The sequence below is a fragment of the Oncorhynchus kisutch genome, linkage group LG18 (assembly GCF_002021735.2).
Source record: "Oncorhynchus kisutch isolate 150728-3 linkage group LG18, Okis_V2, whole genome shotgun sequence".
Lineage (NCBI taxonomy): Eukaryota > Metazoa > Chordata > Actinopteri > Salmoniformes > Salmonidae > Oncorhynchus > Oncorhynchus kisutch.
In genome coordinates this window covers 11302890-11322499 of record NC_034191.2, presented here as the reverse complement: position 1 = coordinate 11322499, position 19610 = coordinate 11302890, and the positions used below count along the sequence as shown (strand labels likewise).

At 43.1% G+C, this 19610-nt stretch overlaps 1 protein-coding gene across 3 annotated transcripts in view; it reads right to left on the bottom strand.

The window, feature by feature from the left end:
* Nucleotides 1–13009: 13009 nt before the first annotated feature.
* LOC109884319 (programmed cell death protein 10-like) overlaps nucleotides 13010–19610 on the bottom strand; it is a 35433-nt gene continuing 28832 nt past the window's right edge. For all 3 annotated transcript variants that reach the window (XR_004203923.1, XR_004203924.1, XM_020476295.2), the window contains 3 exons: nucleotides 16429–16507; nucleotides 16164–16246; nucleotides 13010–13930 (listed from right to left, as the gene is read on the bottom strand). Coding sequence is in view for 1 of the 3 variants with exons in the window: in XM_020476295.2 (XP_020331884.1) it covers nucleotides 13849–13930; nucleotides 16164–16246; nucleotides 16429–16507 (244 nt within the window). In the remaining 2 variants the exon portion in view is untranslated. The remainder of the gene's footprint in view (nucleotides 13931–16163; nucleotides 16247–16428; nucleotides 16508–19610) is intronic.

Sequence of the window (19610 nt, the reverse complement as noted above, 5' to 3'; positions counted from 1 at the left end):
AATTTAACGGCTCTTTTCGGGATTTTGATAACTAGCGGGTATCAGCCTAATTCTGCTCTGCATGCATTTATTTGGTGTTTTACTTTGTACACTGAGGATATTTTTGAAGAATTCTGCATGCAGAGTCTCAATTTGGTGTTTGTCTCATTTTGTGAATTATTGGTTGGTGAGCAGACCCAAGACCGCACAACCATAAAAGGCACTGGGTTCTATAACTGAATCAAGTACATTTTTGAATTTTATGTTCCTTTTAATGGCATAGAAGGCCAGCTTTGTGGAAGTTACCCGTGGAGCAGATGTTTAGGCCGAGGTATGTATAGTTTTTTGTGTGCTCTAGGGTAATTTTGTGTCTTGATGGAATTTGTATTTGTGGTCCTGGTGACTGGACCTTTTTTGGAACACCATTATTTTTGTCTTCCTGATATTTACTGTCAGGGCCCAAGTCTGACAGAATCTGTGCAAAAGATCTAGGTGCTGCTGTAGGCTCTCAGTGGTTGGGGACAGAAGCACCAGATCATCAGCAAACAGTGGACATTTGACTTCAGATTCTAGTAGGTTGAGGCCGGGTGCTGCAGACTGTTCTAGTGCCCTCACCAAGTCGTTGATATCTATGTTGTAGAGGGTGGGGCTTAAGCTGCATCCTTGTCTCACCCCACGGCCCTGTGGAAAGAAATGTGTTTGTTTTTAACCGCACACAGTTGTTTGTGTACATAGTTTGCATAATGTTGTATGTTTTCCCCAACACCACTTTCCATCAATTTGTATAGCAGACCATAATGCCAAATTGAGTCAACAGATTTTTTTTTAACTCAACAAAGCATGAGAAGAGTTTGCCTTTGTTTTGGTTGGTTTGTTTGCTTGTTTGTCAATTAGGGTGTGCAGGGTGAATATGTGGTCTGTTGTACGGTAATTTGGAAAAAATACAATTTGACAGTTGCTCAGTACATTGTTTTCACTGAGGAAATGTATGAGTCCACTGTTAATGATAATGCAGAGGATTTAACGAAGGTTGCTGTTGACACATGTCCCACGGTAGTTATTTGGATCAAATTTGCTCAATTTTTGTGGATTGAGGTGATCAGTTCTTGTTTGCAAATGTTGGGGAAGATGCCAGAACTAAGGATGATGTTAAAGAGTTTAAGTAGCCAATTGGAATTTGTGGTCTGTATATTTTATCATTTCATTCAGGATACCATCAACACCACAGGACTTTTGGGGTTGGAGGGTTTGTATTTTGTCCTATAGTTAATTCAATGTAATTGGAGAATCCTGCGGGTTCTGGTAGTCTTTAACCTCTCTGGGGTAGGCGGGACGCTTGCGTCCCACATGGCCAAAAGCCAGGGAAAATGCAGAGCGCCAAATTCAAATACATTACTATAAAAATCTAACTTTCATTAAATTACACATGTAAGATAGCAAATTAAAACTACACGCATTGTGAATCCAGCCAACATGTCAGATTTCAAAAAGGCTGTTCGGCGAAAGCATAAGATGCTATTATCTGATGATAGCACAACAGTAAACAATGAGAGAGTAGCATATTTCAACTCTGCAGACGCGACACAAAACACAGAAATAAAATATAAATCATGCCTTACCTTTGACGAGCTTCTTTTGTTGGCACTCCAATATGTCCCATAAACATCGCAAATGGTCCTTTTGTTCGATTAATTCCGTCGATATATATCCAAAATGTCCATTTATTTGGCACGTTTGATCCATAAAAACACCGCTTCCAACTTACGCAACGTGACTATAAAATATCTCAAAAGTTATCTGTAAACTTTGCCAAAACATTTCAAACTACTTTTGAAATACAACATTAGGTATTTCTAAACGTATATAATCAATCAAATTGAAGACGGGATGATCTGTGTTCAATACAGGAGCAAAACAAACTGACGCTACTTTTCTGGTTACGTGCCTCTATCAAAAGGCACACATGAAGTGATGTTCATTATGGTACTTCATTACACAAAGGAAAAACCAATTTCTACAAACTGGTGACATCCAGTGGAAGCGGTAGGAACTGCAGGAAAGTCGATTAGAATTCTGGATTCCCAGAAATTCTGGATTGAAAACATATTGAAAAGACAGTGACTTAAAAAAAAAGAATCTGAATGGTTTGTCCTCAGGGTTTCTCCTGCTAAATAAGTTTTGTTATACTCACAGACATGATTCAAACAGTTTTAGAAACTTCAGAGTGTTTTCAATCCAATACTAATAATAATATGCATATATTAGGATCTGGGACAGAGTAGGAGGCAGTTCAGTTTGGGCACACTATTTATCCAAAAGTGAAAATGCTGCCCCCAAACAGGTTAATAGTTGATTATAAGATTTGTTTTGATCATGTAAATGTTTTTGCTGTTTGTTCTTTGTTGAAGGGCCAAAAAGTTTGGAGAAGTGGTTTACCCATACATCTCCATTTTGGATAGATAACTCTTCGTGTTGTTTGTTTAGTGTTTTCCAATTTTCCCAGAAGAATTTAGAGTCTATGGATTCTTCGGTTATAATGAACTGATTTCTGACGTGCTGTTCCTTCTTTATCCGTAGTGTATTTCTGTATTGTTTTAGTGATTCACCATAGTGAAGGCATAGGTTTTCTGGGTCTCTATGTTTTTGCTCTCTCTCGCACATCTGCCTGCAGATACACCCCCATGTCTAATCATCAACAGTCACTGTTTCTGCAGGGGGATGAACTTCAAAAGAACACCACTTTTCACCCCAGAGGTACACACACACAGATATATATATATATATATATATATATATATATATATACACACACACAGACACACAAGCATGCACAGATGCACACACACACACACACACACATCCTGACTGTAAAATTTCAATTAGCCAGTCCTTTTTATGTTCCCCTGTCAGCTCCTCTGTTCCCATTTGTTAATTATTTTTATTTTCATATTTGTTGTGTTTGTTTATCTTTTGTTCTTGTTATCCCCCCCACGTGAGGATGACCCCCTCAGCAGGGCTTTGTGTGGGTGTGTTTAACTACACTTGTAGGGACCAGAAATGTGTGTTTAATAAAGGGGAACAGGTTATATCCTGAATCAGCTAATTGGTCATCTGTCTTCACATCAAATGTTATTCATCACATTTCATAAACAACAGTTGTAGACTAATAGTGAAATGCTTACTTACTTACGGGCCCATCACAACAATGCAGAGAGACAAGAGAGAATAAACTACACAAAGAATAAATACACAATAAGTCATGATAATTTGGTTATATTCTGATACACACGGGGTAGCAGTATAACTTGGCTCTATCCTGATACACACTGGGTACCAGTACTGAGTCAATGTGCAAGGGTATGAAGTAACTTAGGTAGATTTGTTCATATACGGTGCATTCGAAAAGTATTCAGACCCCTTGGCTTTTTCCACATTTTATTACATAACAGCCTTGTTCTAAAATTGATTAAATAACAAATAATCCTCATCAATCTACATACAATACCCCATAATGAAGAACCGAAAACCAGGTTTTAGAAATGTTTGCAAATTTGTAAAATATCAAAAACAGAAATACCTTATTTACATAAGTATTCAGACCCTTTGCAATGAGGTTCGGAAGTGAGCCCAGGTGCATCCTGTTTCTATTGATCATCCTTGAGATGTTTCTACAACTTGATTGGAGTCCACCTGTGGTAAATTCAATTGACTAGAAATTATTTGGAAAGGCACACACCTGTCTATATAAGGTCCTACAGTTGACAATGAATGTCAGAGCAAAAACCAAGCCATGGGGTTGAAGGAATTGTCCGTAGAGCGCCAAGATGATTGGGTCGAGGCACAGATCTGGTGAAGGGTACTAAAACGTTTCTGCAGCACTGGAGGTCTCCAAGAACACAGTGGCCTCCATCATTCTTAAATGGAAGAAGTTTGGAACCACCAAGACTCTTCCTAGAGCTGGCCACCCAGCCACACTGAGCCATCGGGGTGGATGGGCCTTGGTCAGAGAGGTGACCAAGAACCAGATGGTCACTCTGGCAGAGCTCCAGAGTTCCTCTGTGGAGATGGGAGAACCTTCCAGAAGGACAACCATCTCTGCAGCACTCCACCAATCAGGCCTTTATGGTAGTGCCCAGACGGAAGCCACTCCTCAGTAAAAGGGACATGACATCCCACCTGGAGTTTGCCAAAAGGCACCCAAAGGACTCTCAAACCATGAGAAACAAGATTCTCTGGTCTGATGACCTGAATGCCGAGCGCCACGTCTGGAGGAAATCTGGCACCATCCCTATGGTGAAGCATTGTGGTGGCAGCATCATGCTGTTGGGATGTTTTTTTCAGGTCATATTTCATTATTTCCCAGCTTTTTTTTGTTTGTATACATTTTGAATCGATTTTTGAATAAGGCTGTAAGGTAAAGCTGTTCAGGGTCCTGTTGGTTCCAGACCTGGTGCATCGGTACCGCTTGCCGTGCGGTACCAGAGAGAACAGTCTTTGGGTGGCTGGAGCCTTCTCTCTCTTGTCTCTGTGAATGTGTAATTGGTGACTAGGAGGGGTCCTGTGGAGACACTGCAGAACCTGTAACCGCGGTGACAGGCTGAGGGATATCTTCAACCACCAACTTACCATCCATACATTCAGGGTGACAATTAGGGTTAGGCGTTAGGTTCAGGGTTAGGGGTCAGGTTCAGGGTTAGGTGTTAGGAGTCAGGTTCAGGGTTAGGCGTTAGGTTCAGGGTTAGGGGTCAGGTTCAGGGTTAGGTGTTAGGAGTCAGGTTCAGGGTTAGGGGTCAGGTTCAGGGTTAGGTGTTAGGAGTCAGGTTCAGGGTTAGGTGTTAGGAGTCAGGTTCAGGGTTAGGGTTAGGAGTCAGGTTCAGGGTTAGGGTTAGGGGTCAGGTTCAGGGTTAGGCGTTAGGAGTTAGGTTCAGGGTTAGGAGTCAGGTTCAGGGTTAGGGTTAGGAGTCAGGTTCAGGGTTAGGGGTCAGGTTCAGGGTTAGGCATTAGGAGTCAGGTTCAGGGTTAGGCGTTAGGAGTCAGGTTCAGGGTTAGGGGTCAGGTTCAGGGTTAGGCGTTAGGTTCAGGGTTAGGGTTAGGGTTAAGAGTCAGGTTCAGGGTTAGGGGTCAGGGTTAAGGTTAGGATTGGGGGTTAAGTTTAGGGTTAGATTTACATTTAGGGTTAGGGAAAATAGGATTAGGGTTAGGGTTAGTGTGTGTGTGTGTGTGTGTGTGTGTGTGTGTGTGTGTGTGTGTGGGTAGGGTAAGAGGCTTTATCCTGAATCAGCTAATTGGTGATCTGTCTACTCTGTGTCTGTCTGTGTTTATGTATAATTGGTGACTAGGAGTAAGTGGGGGCCCGTGGACGCGTGACATATTGTGTTTCCTTGACACTGCAGAACCTGTAACCGCGGTGACAGGCTGAGTAAGAGCTGAGGACGGCTGTCACCCCAGGTGCTAAGGTGAGTGTGTTTGTCAGGGCACGGACCGACATTCAGGGTGACACTGTGTGTTGGTTCGCGATGGCAAGTGCCAAGGGGAGTGGGAGTGTGCGTGTGTGTGTGTTTGTGTGTGCGTGCGTGTGATGTCTGCATTCGAACAGAGGGATCACAACAGGCTCATCGTATCCTCCCAGCTAGTTATTCAGACAGAGGTGCTGACATTCTGACTCTCAACTGAGAAGTGTTGAGGCATCACTTCCCCTCCTGCAGTAAGCACTTTACCAACCTAGCTCATTTGCATATTAATTGATAGTGGTGTACTTTAAAGAGCCTGGGGTTATGCAAGTCAACAGAAAGCAGTCTGGGAAATATCAACCAGCAACACCGACATGTTAATCAATGGGATCTGTCGGCCAATTCATTAGAGGTGTGCTTGTTTATGTAAGAGGGTGTGTTGGTGTGGACATGTTGTTTGTCGGAGGGTGTGTTGGTGTGGACATGTTGTTTGTCGGAGGGTGTGTTGGTGTGGACATGTTGTTTGTCGGAGGGTGTGTTGGTGTGGACATGTTGTTTGTCGGAGGGTGTGTTGGTGTGGACATGTTGTTTGTCGGAGGGTGTGTTGGTGTGGACATGTTGTTTGTCGGAGGGTGTGTTGGTGTGGACATGTTGTTTGTCGGAGGGTGTGTTGGTGTGGACATGTTGTTTGTCGGAGGGTGTGTTGGTGTGGACATGTTGTTTGTCGGAGGGTGTGTTGGTGTGGACATGTTGTTTGTAAGAGGGTGTGTTGGTGTGAACATGTTGTTGGTCAGAGGGTGTGTTGGTGTGAACATGTTGCTTGGTGTTCATTGATACTCCCAACAGTAGAAAGCCACTCAGGTCAGAAGGACTAAGGATGTGTTTCGGGGACAGAAATCCCCTCTGCGTACCCAGATGTGTCCGTGACCTCGGTGTCTGAGGGTGTAGCAACAACTATGGCGACCTTGAACTAACTTCTCCCACTCGATGATATCAGCAGATTCTGTCTCTGGGAGATCTGAGCTGACCTGAAGCCTATGGCTCTGATCTGGGACAACACTCACACACACAGACATGGAACACAGACACACAAAAACACAAACAATAGGTTATTATTATTATGCTGAATATTATTAATAGTATTGTTATGATTACTATTAATATTATGATTATTATTAATATTATCATTTATAGTATTATGATTATGATTAATCATATTATTATTATTAATAGTATTCATATTATTATGATTAGTATTACTATTATTAATATTATTATTAATAGTATTATGATTATTATTAATAGTATTATTAATAGTATTATGATTATTATTAATAGTATTATGATTATTATTAATAGTATTATTGATAGTATTATGATTATTATTAATAGTATTATTAATAGGATTATGATTATTATTAATAGTATTATGATTATTATTAATAGTATTATTGATAGTATTATTGATAGTATTATGATTATTATTAATAGTATTATGATTATTATTAATAGTATTATTGATAGTATTATTAATAGTATTATGATTATTATTAATAGTATTATGATTATTATTAATAGTATTATGATTATTATTAATAGTATTATGATTATTATTAATAGTATTATGATTATTATTAATAGTATTATTGATAGTATTATGATTATTATTAATAGTATTATGATTATTATTAATAGTATTATGATTATTATTAATAGTATTATTGATAGTATTATGATTATTATTAATAGTATTATGATTATTATTAATAGTATTATGATTATTATTAATAGTATTATGATTATTATTAATAGTATTATGATTATTATTAATAGTATTATGATTATTATTAATATCATTAATATTATTATTAATAGTATTATGATTATTATTTAATGATGATGATTATTATTACTATTATTATGATTTTTATGATTATATTATTAACAGAAAACTATACCAACCAATTAACTGGACCCTAGTGACCCCAATCACTCTTTTGCCTCCCCCTCCCCCCACACCTGTCCCCTCCTCTCCTCGTCTCGCACCTGCCCCCATCTCTCCTCTCCCTTGTCCCCCTCCCCTCCCCTCTCACCTGTCCCCCTCCTCTCCCCCTCCCATCCCACCTGTCTCCCATTGTGGAGAAAAAGCCTGGGCAGGGTACACCGGTTGTCCACACTGGGAGGGGCGTATCTCAGAACCTGGAGTTTATACTGGCAGTTAAACTGCTGCTTGGAGAGCATGGGAGAGCATGAGAGAGCATGAGAGAGAGCATGAGAGAGAGAGCATGAGAGAGAGAGCATGAGAGAGAGAGAGCGAGAGAGAGAGAGAGAGAGAGAGAGAGAGAGAAAGAAGGAGCGAGAGAGAGAGAGAGAGAGAGTTGAGTTGGACTGGACCATGTGTACGTTGAACAGCACCACCATGTCTGTTACTGAGAGATCTTCGGGCCTGTCAGAGCCATTGTGGAAGCGGTGTGTTTGGAAAGGGGTGAGGTCCTCCCCAACCCACACCCCCAGCGTGGCCCCCTTATTCACCGAAAGGTACCGGCCTGAACTATGCAGGTACACCACCTGGGTTAACCAGAGATGTCCATAGGTAGTGAATACACAACCACCGATGGAGAATACCATAAAATGCTTATATGCAGCTTATAAACTATTATTTAATTATTCAATTATTAGCACCATTATAGCATTACATATGTGCTTAGTGTTCCCTGTTGGACAGGGTCAAGGTGTGGAGGGGTCAGAGTTCGTGGAGGTCTCAAGCGAGGCACGGTAGCTGCTCGTCAATTTTCCTATTTTTTATTTTCCTAAGTCAACCTCTCCCAGTCCACTTTCCTCTCCCCTCACTCGTCAGCACTGTCCAATAGCAGGTAACACTGCTCCTGAGGGATGACCCCACTGTCCAATAGCAGGCTACGCTGCTCCTGAGTGATGACCACACTGTCCAATAGCAGGCTACGCTGCTCCTGAGTGATGACCACACTGTCCAATAGGAGGCCGTACTCCTCCCCGTAGCCACGTCTCACTGCAGACCAGGCTATAGACTCTGCCCCTGGAGAAGGACACACCTGCTCCACTGTCACCCCACAACAGAGGTCATCAGAGGTCAACAGGGTGTGTGTGTGTGCGTGCGTGTGTGAGTCTACTGTGTCATTTCCATGGTCATACCCACTCACCAGAAAGAGGCTCTGCAGTTTCTCATAGTCCTCCATGCTCAGCCTGCTCTCCATGTTTTCCAGTCCGACAGGGTCACAGCCAGCTGTCAATCATCTAAAAGTTACAGACAGCGGTGTGTTGTTCAATGGGAATGAAAAACAGCTGTTTGTGTGATCGCTGAGATACAGCGTCAACTACCGTCTAAATCACTCGTATGTCTACTTTAGGTCTACCCATCAATTCAAGATAGGAACATAGGTTGCATGCTGATGAGACCGTCCGCGTGTTCCATCGACCGCATGTTTGTCATTGGTTATACCCACGTGGATGATTGAAAGATGAACTGAGGTCGGTTATGGTAATACACCTTATTATGAAAGTTAGCTGCCAATCACCATATAAAGTCCAAAGAAAAAAAAACTGTACGGAAGAGAGATGACTAGAAACGATTCAGTTGACTGTTTAATGTGTGGATTAATTGTTGGAGTAGAGGACCTTGTGCATTTCAGGTAAAATAACAACTCAATGTGTATATCCCAGGACAAATTAGCTAGCAACAGTAAGCTAGCTATCTAAATAGGACAAGTTAGCTAGCAACTGCAAGCTAACTAAATTGTCATGAATGTTTAATGCTTTTCGACCTGTCCCCAAATTAATATAATTTGTTCAGAGTTTGTTTTGATATTTCAACCTGCATGTCGTGATCACGTCTGGTGTGACACACGTCTGGTTTCGGCATGGCGTTAGATGACAACATAGCATGGCAGCAGAACATGACAACACAGCATGGTAACAACACAACATGGCAGCAGCACATGACAACACAGCATGGTAACAACACAACATGGCAGCAGCACATGACAACACAGCATGGTAACAACACAACATGGCAGCAGAACATGACAACACAGCATGGTAACAACACAACATGGCAGCAGAACATGACAACACAGCATGGTAACAACACAACATGGCAGCAACACATGACAACACAGCATGGCAACAACACAACATGGCAGCAGAACATGACAACACAGCATGGTAACAACACAACATGGCAGCAGCACATGACAACACAGCATGGTAACAACACAACATGGCAGCAACACAACATGACAACACAGCATGGTAACAACACAACATGGCAGCAACACAACACAACATGGCAGCAGCGCATGACAACACAGCATGGTAACAGCACAACATGGTAGCAGCACAAAACAGGGTACAACCATTACTGGGTACAGACAACAACACAAAGGGCAAGAAGGTAGAGACAACAATACATCACTCAAAGCATCCACAACTGTCAGTAAGAGTGTCCATGATTGAGTCTTTGAATGAAGAGATTGAGATAAAACGGTCCAGTTTGAGTGTTTGTTGCAGCTCGTTCCAGTCGCTAGCTGCAGAGAACTGAAAAGAGGAGCGACCCAGGGATGTGTGTGCTTTGGGGACCTTTAACAGAATGTGACTGGCAGAACGGGTGTTGTATGTGGAGGATTAGGGCTGCAGTAGATATCTCAGATAGGCGGGACTGAGGCCTAAGAGAGTTTTATAAATAAGCATCAACCAGTGTCTTGCAACGGCTATACAGAGATGACCAGTTTACAGAGGAGTATAGAGTGCAGTGATGTGTCCTATAAGGAGCATTGGTGGCAAATCTGAATGATTGTGGCCTTCCTTAATTTTTAGGACCTTCCTCTGACACCGCCTGGTATAGAGGTCCTGGATGGCAGGAAGCTTGGCCCCAGTCATGCAGAGATAGAGGATGTCTTTATTTCTTTTTCAAGAGTTGTTCATTTGTAAGGCTGTTGATTAAAGGTGCAACACAATATTTATTATTGATTATTGTTCAGTCTTATTAATCACTTAAACATATTTAATAATCTTACCTAGCTTGATGACTGTGGGCATTTTTGATCTAACTAGAGACGGCATTTTGAATTGTGTACAAATGACAATTCTTGAGGAGCCCCAGACCCCCCGCCATGTCCTCCCAAACCAAAGTGGTGCCCCTACCTTTTACACATACATACATTGCACATACAGTACATGTATACTGAACAAAAATATAAATGCGAACATGCAACATTTTCAAAGATTTTACTTAGTTACAATTCATATAAGGAAATCAGTCACAGTCAATTCAAATAAATTAATTAGGGCCTAATCTATGGATTTCACATGACTGGGAATACAGACATGTGTCGGTTGGTCACAGATAAACAATAGGTAGGATCAGAAAACCAGTCAGTATCTGGTGTGACCACCATTTGCCTCATGCAGCACGACACATCTCCTTCGCATAGAGTTGATCAGGCTGTTGATTGTGGCCTGTGGAATGTCGTCCCACTCCGCTTCAATGGCTGTGTGTTGCTGGATATTGGCTGGAACTGGAACACGCTTCCGTACACGTCGATCCAGAGCATCCCAAACATGCTCAATGGGTGACATGTCTGGTGAGTGTGCAGGCCATGGAAGAACTGGGACATTTTCAGCTTGCAGGAATTGTGTACAGATTCTTGCGACATGGTGCCGTGCATTATCATGCTGAAACATGAGGTGATGGCGGCGGATGAATGGCACGACAATGGGCCTCAGGTACTCGTCAAGGTATCTCTGGGCATTCAAATGGCCACCGATAAAACGCTGTTGTGTTCGTTGTCCGTAGCTTATTCCTGCCCATAGCATAACCCCACCGCCGCCGTGGGGCACTCTGTTCACAACACATTGGCATTGTGTTTTAAAGGGGCAGTTGATTGTCCCCAGCACAAGGTGCACCTGTGTAATGATCATGCTGTTTAATCAGCTTCTTGATATGCCACACCTGTCAGGTGGATGAATTTATCTTGGCACAAGTGATGCTCACTAACAGGGATGTTAACATATTTGGGCACGAAATAATATTTTTGTGCATAGGAACAATTTCTGGGATCTTTTATTTCAGCTCACAAAACACTTTTACATGTTGCGTGTATATTTTCACTCAGTCTACCTTCAACCATACCAGCTCACAGTCACATGGTGTTCTGCTGACCCTTTGTGTACAGTATGACTGGGTCTCCTCTCCTTAAAGAGGTTGGTCTTCAGAGCTGTTTTCCAACCATTCAGTAAAGCACTCCAAACAAGGCTTCGACGTAGCGTTTGGTTTGAATTGATCCCAAGTGTCTGAATTATTTTCCCACAGCTTTGTGTTCTTCACTTTATAACATTGAAAGTATGCTTTGCCCCTCACACCACCATTGTCAAATATAGGATAGGGTTGCCAGTAGCACCCAGCAGCATACCACTCTGCATCCCAATGCTGGATCCTGAGCTGGGTTGGTCCTGGTCTGTCACTAGATGGGAGACCAGATGCTACTGGAAGTGGTGTTGGAGGGCCAGTAGGAGGCACGCTTTCCTCTGGTCTTTCCTCGGGTGTCCTGACTCTCTGATCTAAAGTGCCCATGGCCCTCATCGTAAGAGTAGGGGCGTTAACATATCCCGGCTAAATTCCCAATCTGGTCCTCATACCATCATGGACACCTAATTATCCCCCAGCTTCCAATTGTCTCATTCCTCTCCCCTGTAACTATTCCCCAGGTTGTTGCTGTAAATGAGAATGTGTTCTCAGTCAACATACCTGGTAAAATAAGGGTTAAATAAAAGTGCAACCAACATGAATCCTAGCACTCTTCCAATACTGTAAAACAGTCCCAGAGAGTTAACTGCCACCAGTAGCCATAACAGTGGCAAATAAACCCTCCACTACTATTTTATTATGCCCATCTCTCAAAGCCTGGAGCTAATGTCTCCTGGCAACTTGTGTTCGGGTGTCCAGCAGGCATTTTCTGTGGTCTATTCACAATACAGTAACAGGTTCAGCATAGCAACACAGTAACTTCACCAATTGCTTTAATCACTCCAACACATGCACAGACACCTACGAAAACACACACAAGATGGAGGAGGAGAGAACAGTTTAGTTTTGTGAGTTTCCAAATCCCTTTGTTACACCCCTACCCGTCCTAATGGTGAATGTGAACACACACACACACACACACACACACACACCCTAAATGTCCAGCTGCTCATTTAACAGTTTTACACCTAACACAGTCAAATGAAACACTGAGATATACTCTCTTGGGAATCATTTTACACACACACACACACACACACACACACACATACACACACACACACACACACACACACACACACACACACACACACACACACACACACACACACACACACACACACACTCTAGCGTCTCTGAATTAGCTGATAAGCGCCGTCGCCAACAGCAGCAGGATCAGAAATGAGGTCTCAGTGATTTCAATAATAAACGCTTTCAGAATTAACAGACTGACGGAAACAGGTACAGACCAAGAATAGCTTCTTAATTCCACCATGGCAAATCCACTGTCACACAGGGAAGGAATCAATACCTATTTTACTGGGAAATGACAAAGGCAACAAACAAAAAAAGGGTTTTAAAATCTTTCCAAAATGTTTAAACTATTTATTTTAACATTTTGCAACCAAATAGCTGTTAAATATACAACTTGCACCATCATCATCATCATCATCTCATTGTTCAAGTTAGAATGTGCCTGTATTTACACCTGGCTTAAAGGACAACTCCACCCAAAAAACATATTTTGGTATTTGTTTCATTAGTCCATTGTTGACATAGCAACAGCAATCAAGTTTTCAAGATATGTAACTTTCAAAATACAGAAACCATCCCCCGTATGAACCATTGAGCATCCATTAAGGAATGACTCCATGGCCACGTTAAGGCCGCGTCTTTTGGCTTCCACATGGACAAAGTGAGAGAGCAAGTAAAAGAAATGAGAGGTTCTTTAACATAAGATGCTCTGTGGAGATAGCATGACAAAAGATGCTCTGTGGAGATAGCATGACATAAGATGCTCTGTGGAGATAGCATGACATAAGATGCTCTGTGGAGATAGCATGACATAAGATACTCTGTGGAGATAGCATGACATAAGATACTCTGTGGAGATAGCATGACATAAGATACTCTGTGGAGATAGCATGACATAAGATGCTCTGTGGAAAAAAATACAACAAAAAAAGGGAAAAAAATCTCCTGCAATTTAATTATAATCTGGCCGCCTGCAACTCTAAATTATCTCCCTCTTGAAGCCAAGACTTATAAATGATACAGTCCCAGAAACAGAATCTGAACATTGTACACAAAGGGTTTCCTGTCCTCTGATAAAAAGGTTGGTGTGGTTAAACCCCCAGTCTATGTCACGGTCTTGAAGGTCTGGAGTATTAGGTTGGTTTGGTGGATGAGCCTGTTGGCGCTGACGAACACGTTTATCGCCCTGGAAACAAGCGGGACAGAGAGGGACACACATGGAAGGCAGTGTCAGTCACAGGAAACCATGGTACGCTGGGATTGATACGGTGCTTTGATCTGTGGAAATGTCAGGCTTCAGAGAATCAACCCTAAATGTGATTTCACAATGGGTCATTAAACCACCCTGAAAACTATCATTACTGCCACACAGTCACAAGTTCTACTAAGCAGTGCACCAGACCACAATAAACAAAGAATGATATTGAATTCTGCTTACATCACGCTATAAGACAATAAATCAAGTCAAAAAGATGAGACAAACGACCATTGGGTGCTTTTGAAGTGACAGGATGACGTGAAATGTGTAACCCATCTCCGCTGTGCTTTATCAGCCCCCTAGACAGCCCCTTATCAGCACCATGGACAGCCCCTTATCAGCACCATGGACAGCCCCCTAGACAGCCCCTTATCAGCACCATGGACAGCCCCCCATCAGCACCATGGACAGCCCCCCATCAGCACCATGGACAGCACCCTGGACAGCCCCTTATCAGCACCATGGACAGCCCCCTAGACAGCCAATTATCAGCACCATGGACAGCCCACTAGACAGCCCCCTATCAGCACCATGGACAGCCCCCTGGACAGCCCCCTGGACAGCCCCTTATCAGCACCCTAGACAGCACCCTAGACAGCCCCTTATCAGCACCATGGACAGCCCCCTAGACAGCCCCTTATCAGCACCATGGACAGCACCCTAGACAGCACCCTAGACAGCACCCTATACAGCCCCTTATCAGCACCATGGACAGCACCCTAGACAGCCCCTTATCAGCACCATGGACAGCCCCCTAGACAGCCCCCTAGACAGCCCCCTAGACAGCCAATTATCAGCACCATGGACAGCCCACTAGACAGCCCCTTATCAGCACCATGGACAGCCCCCTAGACAGCCAATTATCAGCACCATAGACAGCCCCCTATCAGCACCATGGACAGCCCCCTAGACAGCCCCTTATCAGCACCCTAGACAGCCCCTTATCAGCACCATGGACAGCCCCTTATCAGCACCATGGACACCCCCCTAGACAGACCCCTAGACAGCCTCTTATCAGCTCCATGGACAGCCCCCTAGACAGACCCCTAGACAGCCTCTTATCAGCACCATGGACAGCCCCCTAGACAGCCCCTTATCAGCACCATGGACAGCCCCCTAGACAGTAAAGCATAAGGTCTATCTGGCAATGAATATAGGCTACTAGGTAGCAGTACAGTGCATTTCAAATGCTATTTGCTTGATGATGCCTAGAGAATCCTTTGGCTCTATGAATAGCATGCGTTCAGCTGGAATACCGGTGAAGGCCTGCGTTAGCATTGAACTCAATACAGACATGGGAACCAAAATTCCCCATCTGCAATAACCGAGGATTTCCAGCCCCTCTCTTCTGTCATTGGGCTGTTGGGAGGAACTGGAGGACTGGAGCTGGGCTGTTGGGATTGACTGGAGTTGGGCTGTTGGGAGGAACTGGAGTTGGGCTGTTGGGAGGAACTGGAGTTGGGCTGTTGGGAGGAACTGGAGTTGGGCTGTTGGGAGGAACTGGAGTTGGGCTGTTGGGAGGAACTGGAGTTGGGCTGTTGGGAGGAACTGGAGTTGGGCTGTAAACCAGTATGGGTGATATATTGTACGGGCCAGATGTAAACCAGTATGGGTGATATATTGTACGGGTCAGATATAAACCCGTATGGGTGATATATTGTATGGGCCAGATATAAACCAGTATGGGTGATATATTGTATGGGTCAGATATAAACCAGTATGGGTGATATATTGTATGGGCCAGATATAAACCAGTATGGGTGATATATTGTATGGGTCAGATATAAACCAGTATGGGTGATATATTGTATGGGCCAGATGTAAACCAGTATGGGTGATATATTGTATGGGCCAGATGTAAACCAGTATGGGTGATATATTGTATGGGCCAGATGTAAACCAGTATGGGTGATATATTGTATGGGCCAGATGTAAACCAGTATGGGTGATATATTGTATGGGCCAGATGTAAACCAGTATGGGTGATATATTGTATGGGTCAGATATAAACCAGTATGGGTGATATATTGTATGGGCCAGATATAAACCAGTATGGGTGATATATTGTATGGGCCAGATGTAAACCAGTATGGGTGATATATTGTATGGGCCATGGAAGAGAACAGCAGGGTAGAAACATAAGAGGTGATGAGGTTCTTACTTTCCATCTTTGAAGTAGGTTTTAAGTGTGTCGCTGAAGCTCTTGGAGTATTTCACAAACTCTTTCTTTTGGTGTTCCAGTGCCTGGGAAAACAACAGAGGCGTTTTACTCTTTCAGAAGATAACAGAGGAAAAAACACACAACGTCTGAAACTCTGCTGATAGCTGAGGGAGAATGAAAATAACAGATGTCTTAATTGGACTGTGTGTGTGTGTGTGTGTGTGTGTGTGTGTGTGTGTGTGTGTGTGTGTGTGTGTGTTCTCACCCGTCGGTTCTGGTACTGGTATTTTCGGAAGACAGTGTTGACCGTGTCCAGGAGTTCCTTTATGGCGCTGGCGATATCTCTGTGGACAATGAGTCCAACGGCAGTCAGACATCCTGAACCATCTCAACTCTTACTGCTTCTTAGTCCAACAGCAGTCAGACATACTGAACCATCTCAACTCTTACTGCTTCTTAGTCCAACAGCAGTCAGACATCCTGAACCATCTCAACCCTTACTCCAATAGCAGTCAGACATCCTGAACCATCTCAACTCTTACTGCTTCTTAGTCCAACAGCAGTCAGATATCCTGAACCATCTCAACTCTTACTGCTTCTTAGTCCAACAGCAGTCAGATATCCTGAACCATCTCAACTCTTACTCCTTCTTAGTCCAACGGCAGTCAGACATCCTGAACCATCTCAACTCTTACTCCTTCTTAGTCCAACAGCAGTCAGACATCCTGAACCATCTCAACCCTTACTCCTTAGTCCAACAGCAGTCAGACATTCTGAACCCTCTCATCTCTTACTCCTTAGTCCAACAGCAGTCAGACATCCTGAACCATCTCAACCCTTACTCCAACAGCAGTCAGACATCCTGAACCATCTCAACCCTTACTCCTTAGTCCAACAGCAGTCAGACATCCTGAACCATCTCAACTCTTACTGCTTCTTAGTCCAACAGCAGTCAGACATCCTGAACCATCTCAACCCTTACTGCGTCTTAGTCCAACGGCAGTCAGACATCCTGAACCATCTCAACTCTTACTCCTACAGCAGTCAGACATCCTGAACCATCTCAACTCTTACTCCTACAGCAGTCAGACATCCTGAACCATCTCACATCTCTCACTCCTTTACCTTCCCTCCACCCCCCCCTCCCTCCTCCCTAGAACCTCATACTCACTCTTTCAGTCCTCTCCCCCCTTCACGTTTAAACACTGCAGTATCATAAAGCAAATGGGGGGAAACGTTTTTCATCTTTGTTCCAAATATACTTTTTTCTAAATCTTCCACTGAGTAAGTTACTTAGAGAGTGACTCAACACAAATTGACTGAGAAAACTCTAAAAGTGAGCCAAGACAGAAACAACCCATGAAAGAATAAGTGTGTGGGAGAAGAATTGTGTAGGCCTGTGTGTGGGAGAAGAATTGTGTAGGCCTGTGTGTGGGAGAAGAATTGTGTAGGCCTGTGTGTGGGAGAAGAATTGTGTAGGCCTGTGTGTGGGAGAAGAATTGTGTAGGCCTGTGTGTGGGAGAAGAATTGTGTAGGCCTGTGTGTGGGTACTAACTTGATACAGTGTTACATTGGAAAGTACAGCACGTCAAAAGTTTGGACACACCTACTCATTCAAGGGTTTTTCTTTATTTTTACTATTTTCTACATTGTAGAATAATAGTTGTCACGGCGTGGCCTTCTGGGTGGGTCCCCCCCCCTCTCTCCCTCTCATTAGAAACTCCTAAAGAGAAGGATTAAACAATATTTCTATTTTTGAGAACGTGGGAGTGGTCCATGGACAGTTAAGGGACAGTCATGTTGAGTGTGTTTCATTTGGTGATCTCAAGAAGGACAGGAAACACTCATTACTGTGTCTCTGTGTACACTTTTCAATTATCAAATGTACATCTAGATGTTGGATAAAAATGAATGAGCAAATATGAAACTATTTGTGAAAAGATGTAATGCGATGTTAGCCTTCTAAATGAGAGTATGGATTTTCATATAAATGTTTAACTAGTCAGTGGCCACACCCCCATGAGCCAGACATTACATCAGGCGTCATAGAACTGCCCTTTTTTCCACAGAGTATAAAACCCCTTCTTACAAAATGTACATAAAGTCAGAGAACGCTGGGACGGGGTCACCATGTTGGAATGGCTACAATTCTATAGACCATTAGACTAGAAAACATGCAGCTGACGCTACACGTGAAATGGTTAAGAACTACCACTCTATAGGCCATGGAGACCATACAGAGGGTAGTGTTGCTACAAGGCTGGAAATTGTAAAACTCTGAGACAATCGATCACTACAGAATAAGAGCAAATCCTAGACGTAGAATTACTAGTCTGCAGCCGGAAATTAAGTAAATCTAGTACGAGAATACTGACAACCGCGGAAGCATCTCTTCTACGCAACGAACATCTGTACGCCTGACGTAACCATTACAACAGACACTACCCAGAGCCGCTGAGAAAGCGACAACTACGAAAGACATTGTGACTCCTGGGGAAGTTAACCAGAGACTCTCTGATGAACTGAACTCTCCAGCAGACGGACCAGATTCCAACAGAGAAGACATTGTGACTTCTGGGGAAGTTAACCAGATACTCTCTGATGAACCTGACTCTCCAGCAGACGGACCAGCGATTCCAACACAGAAGACAACAACGACATACGGGCGTAAATATATACGTTGCAATTATTTTCGAATGAGAAGCCATTCATGTGCAAAGGATTAGCATTTCAATGAATATAATTATCAACTGTGTGTAGTGAATCCATTTGGTCTCTCCTGCTCTTTTCCTGTCCCCACCCCTTTCCATTGTCTACCAAGCCGTCATACCGGTTTAGCCCACTAGGGACTTATCAATGCATTGTAACCATAGTAACCAAGATCTACTGTTTTTTATGTATTTATGTGATTATTTAGTTAGTAAATAAGGAATCATGTAGTAACCAAAAAGGTTGTTAAAATCAAAATATATTTTATAATTGAGACTCTTCAAAGTAGCTGCCCTTTGCCTTGACAGCTTTGCACACTCTTGACATTCTCTCAACCAACTTCATGAGGAATGCTTTTTCCAACAGTCTTGAAGGAGTTGGCACATATGTTGAGCACTTGTTGGATGCTTTTCCTTCACTCTGCGGTCCAACTCATATCAAACCATCTCAATTGGGTTGAGGTCAGGTGATTGTGGAGGCCAGGTCATCTGATTCAGCATTCCATCATTCTTCTTCTTGGTCAAATAGCTCTTACACAGCCTGGAGGTGTGTTGGGTCATTGTCCTGTTGAAAAACAAATGATAGTCCCAGTAAGCGGAAACCAGATGGGATGGCGTATCGCTGCAGAATGCCTTGACACTGACAGTGTCACCAGCAAAGTATCCCCACAACATCCCACCTCCTCCTCCATGCTTCACGGTGGGATCCACACATGCAGAGATCATCCGTTCACCTACT